Source organism: Poecilia reticulata, linkage group LG19, assembly GCF_000633615.1.
Source record: "Poecilia reticulata strain Guanapo linkage group LG19, Guppy_female_1.0+MT, whole genome shotgun sequence".
Classification (NCBI taxonomy): domain Eukaryota; kingdom Metazoa; phylum Chordata; class Actinopteri; order Cyprinodontiformes; family Poeciliidae; genus Poecilia; species Poecilia reticulata.
This window is the reverse complement of record NC_024349.1, coordinates 18,675,697-18,680,510: the sequence shown is the minus strand read 5'-3', so window position 1 is coordinate 18,680,510 and position 4,814 is coordinate 18,675,697. Positions and strand designations below refer to the sequence as shown.

At 38.5% G+C, this 4,814-nt stretch overlaps 1 protein-coding gene across 1 annotated transcript; it reads right to left on the bottom strand.

The window, feature by feature from the left end:
- Nucleotides 1-4,743, bottom strand: LOC103481863 (gastrula zinc finger protein XlCGF57.1-like). Its single transcript, XM_008437645.2, has 3 exons — nucleotides 4,548-4,743; nucleotides 3,281-3,496; nucleotides 1-2,756 (listed from the first exon to the last, which is right to left on the bottom strand). The coding sequence occupies exons 2-3, from the start codon at nucleotides 3,411-3,413 to the stop codon at nucleotides 1,183-1,185; spliced, it is 1,707 nt and encodes a 568-aa protein (XP_008435867.1). The 5' UTR covers nucleotides 3,414-3,496; nucleotides 4,548-4,743; the 3' UTR covers nucleotides 1-1,182.
- Nucleotides 4,744-4,814: the final 71 nt, after the last annotated feature.

The window sequence follows — 4,814 nt, the reverse complement described above, 5'->3', positions numbered from 1 at the left end:
TGAAATTGAAAAGAACACATATTTTATTGTCACACAATGGGAAAATTCCGGTGTACCAGCAGCAGGTTGGAGATCAGGAAAAACATTCACACAAAGGTACAGTGGTAAAAAGAGACTAGAGGCAAATTTACATCAGACAATACTGTGTGCAGTTATTAAAAATAATGTGCTTTTCAGTCCCAGGACTGATCAGATTTCTGTAGATAAAATAAACAATGACAGAAATGGGAAGCTTGTTCTATTGTTCTGCCACCTATAACAAGTGAACATCAGGCTGAATTAAACGAGATCTACAGGGATCCTTGCAACCCATCACAAAATCAGTAAATTGTTTAAAATCTCTCATGCAAATAAGTTGGCTGGTCTGAAATATTCTTTTATTTGAATATAGGTACAATTTATAATGCCTTATAAAAAAATAAGGTAATTGATAAAACCCAATTCTTCCTGGAACTGAATCCTAAAAACAACTGAATCCTGGAAACTCAAACATTTTTCCATTTCATATTTATCCTGATCTGGAAAATGATAGGTAAATTCATACTTTTTCAGATTTTAAGATAATTTAAGAAACCCTTTACATACTCACTGTTTTCACCTTTCACATCATTTATGCAATATATCCACTGCCCCACTTCTTCACATGTCCAAGACATCTCAGCCCTTTCACTGCCAACTTTATCTCCAAAGCACTCAATTTAAATTCCAATTATGTCAACTACCTCTCAGTGAAAATATGAACATCTGCCAGTCTGTCTGTAAATGCCTCGGACTCCAGCCTGAACATCATAGAAGGTCTAATCTTTCACACCTTTGATTTCACTGTTGAAAGCATCCAAAAAAGATTATTCCTACTCAAACAGCATGCAGCAGAATATATAAATAAATTATTAAATATTATTAGAAGTCTTGGTTGTTTTAGTTTTAAATATACAGGTGATGGATATTTTTCAATGTGGTGTCCAATATTTGAGCACAGCATTGAGGCAATGCCTTGAGGCATTGAGGCAAAACCTACTAATAGGGGAAAGTAGGTTTTTGTCCATCTGAAAAAATTATTTATTGAAAATACCCTGAGGGCATGATAATTCATTAGTATTTCAAACATAATGGGAGCCAAATAAAAATAAAAATAAATCCACATTCAGACAGCTACAAAATGAAACAAACACAAGTTTGTCATTATGAGCCAGTTTGGTTAGGTTTTCCTGCATCAGACTGAATTTCTACATGTGTTTTCATGTGAGTTGTTAGCTTATACTTGCGATTAAAATGCATGTCACAGACACTGCAGGTAAATGGTTTTTCTCCTGTGTGGACTCTCATATGCTGTGAAAGAGACCCTCGCTCGCAAAAAGCTTTCCCACAAACGTGACAAGCACACGATTTCTCTCCTGTGTGCATTCTTACATGTATCTTAGCATGTGAGCTTTGACTGAACTGCTTTCCACAGATATCGCATCCAAACGGCTTCTCGCCCGTGTGCACCCTGGTGTGTATTCTAAGCTCTACTGGTCTGCGAAATGTTTTCCCACAAACATCACAAGCAAAAGGTTTCTCAGCTGCATGGACCACCATATGATTTACAAGGCTCCCTTGTGAACTAAAACTCTTGCCGCAAAAATCGCAAATAAACGGTTTCTCTCCTGTGTGGATTCGTATGTGCGTCTTAAGATTTGCGCTGCGGAGAAACTTTTTACCACAAAAACCGCAGTCAAAAAGTTTCTCTCCAGTGTGGATTCTCATGTGTGTCTCACGGTGCTCTTCTGCACGAAACCTTTTGCCGCAAACATCACAATTAAAAGGCTTCTCTACAGAATGGCTGATCATATGAGTCTTTAGGAGTGACTTAAAATTAAAACTTTTCCCACAATCCCCACAGCTAAACGGTTTGTCTTTAGTGTGGTTTTGCATGTGCATCCTAAGGCGTGATTTAACATTAAATGTTTTACCACACAGATCACAGCTGAAAGGTTTGTCTCTGTGGACCTTCATGTGTTTGTTAAGGTTCATCTGGTAATAAAATCCTTTCCCACATTTGCTACAGGCGAGTGGCTTTTCTTCAGCATGAACTCTAAGATGCGCCTTATGATCGCCCATTCTGCGAAAACTTTTACCACAAATATCACAGAGGAAAGGTTTCTCGTCTGCATGTATTTTCATATGTGTCCTCAGTTGCACATATTCGCTAAAGGTTTCAGAGCAATTTTTACAGAGAAAACGCCTTTCACCGGAGTGGACCCCCAGGTGCTTCTTAAGGGACCACTTGTGGCGATACTGTTTACCGCACTCGGAGCAGCTGAAGGATATTGTAGCAGCTTTACAGGCTACATTTTTCTCATCACCTGGCTCAAGTACAATGGTCTGCTTCGAGGCTTTGCTTTTTGTTTCAGATCCAGAACCGGCAGATTCGTTGCTGCTTACATCAGTTTCTGAAGAAGGTGAATCATTTTCATTTGAATTTAATTTTAAGTTATTATTTGGATCAGAGTTATTATCTGGATCCAGTCCACCACAGAGGTCTCCTTCTGTTCTTATCTGCCGAGCAGAGCTGTTGGTTGAAGGTTCTGCCTTCACATCTTCTTCAGTTTTGATTTGATTAAGCAGTTGAGACTCAAGTTTCTTCTCGTCATCTTCAGTTCTCACAGTTTCAGCAGTGGGGTTGATCCTGACTTCATTTTCTTCGTCTTTCAGTTCCAYAGTCTCTTGTTTCTGCTTGCTGAAGCTCGGCAGAACCTCTTGTTGTCTAACCAGACCTGAAACACATGTATAATCAAAGACAACATTCAAATATCAAACCTTACTTTAGTTTCTAAACAAAGAAAATGTTAATGGCTTGTTGCTAGATTAGGACAGATTTAAAGAACTAAATGTGACTATAAAATGCTAAAATTACAATATACTTTATCCAACAGACTGCATGTAATTGCTCGTGGATCAGTGTGAAACCTATATAAATTTGGTCAAGTTTAATTCAGGGTGTAAGGTACATTCTCTGATGCATTTTTGTCTTTAGGTTGTGTGTGAGGCGGGACTTCATTTCATGCGAGTTGATCACAGGCTGCTCCGATGACTATGCTTTCCAAATCAAAGTAATTTTACTGCACATAATAGTTCTGAGAACATCCACTGAAGCTAAAACTCTCCCCTCTTTGACCAGGGTGAGTTCAGTCCATCTTAGACAATTCACATCTTAGAACGGCTTCAAAACACTTTGCTTTAGTCAGGTAAAACGGATGGATAGGACAATYGGTTGATAAAACAATAATTATTTTCTTACTAAGATCTCTGTTGGTTTGTGTTTGCTGAGGCTCCGATGTGGACGCTGCAGCCTTAAGAACYCTCCCTGGGTCGACTTCTTGATGTTTTTTCTTTCCGGACATCCGTGTGCTGAATCTCTTAGCCCTCTCCATGCTTRTTTGCAGCTCAGAGATGAACTGTAGCTTTAAGTTTCAGGAAGTATTTCCTGCTGATTTCTCAGYGSAGCCATATGAAACTACARCCACACAAACACCAGGCARTGCATTAGTTATTCACAAAAAAACCCAAAAAACATTTTAGAACCTGGAATAAAAATAGAAATTAATATTATGGTCATTCAAATCACTGATCTACAAAATGTTGGTATATATCACAATTAGGGCTAGGAATTTAAAGCTGGGTTGTGTAACTTCTATAAAAAATGTTTTTTTTTTACATATTTGTTAAAATTATTATGTCATGACAGTATAAGATAGATAATCTTAAAGGAAATCAAGCTCATCTGCCTTTTCTCTATTGTGTCACTATMATCTAAGCGAATATAATACTCTGTCAGGAGCAATCAATCAGAACCAGGAGGAGAATCTCAGCACTGTCAATCCTCCTGGTGTATGTGCTGCTCRTACCCTCCCCCTTTCTCTCTGCTACACTACAGTTGGTTCATCACAACAGAKCCTGTCATGAATGCTCAGGCTAGTTAGCATGGCCACTGACAGCAAATGGTCATTCAAATATTTTCTAAAACTGCATGAATTAATTCATGTGGAATTTTGATAGAAAATTGACAGAAACAACCTGCACATTTATGCAGAAACTACTGTTCTGGCTCGATCTCTTTGATTTTATTTGTCATATTTCCCATCAGCTAGAAACTAYATTTCCTTTCCGTGACAGTTTTTGATCTTTTGGTGCTAAACGGSTTCATCTACTATGACAGAAACCTTGATGCATTTCACTGGACACATGCTTATTTTGCAGATCACTTTTCCAAAGATGTGCAGCTTGTCGTTATTAAAGGTGCGTGGTAGAACATCTCTCAGGACTGTTACGCTGGAAATCGAAGATAATTTCAGTTTTTGCAGTGGACATGTCAGACTAACGATCCTGCTAATGATTATACCGACACGAAGAGAAGCATGTTTGCGTCAGTGACTCTGCGTGTCCACTTAAAGCTCCTGGCGATTTCATYAGCGGGATAAATTATCTGTCAGACAAAACAATTTGTGCTTCATCAGTGAATACAGCGGGGAAAGAAGGCCACATAGTATTTACCTTTATTTATTTACCTTTATTTTTTTCTCTCTATCCCTCTTCGCAGCTCCAACAAAGATTAACACTCCGTCTGGGTTTATTCATCTGACCTCTTCCTCCATTTGACACAGTTTTGGCTTATTAAAGACTTCAAGCAGCGGCAGAAGAGACAAAAAACAAAAAAAATCTCCGAGTTTCACCCAGGAGCGTGCAGCTGGAAAAAGCTCTACCGGAAACACGTGACATCTGCTGCTGGAAATACGTTTTTACAGCTAGACCGTGTACTTCTGATTTATTTGTGT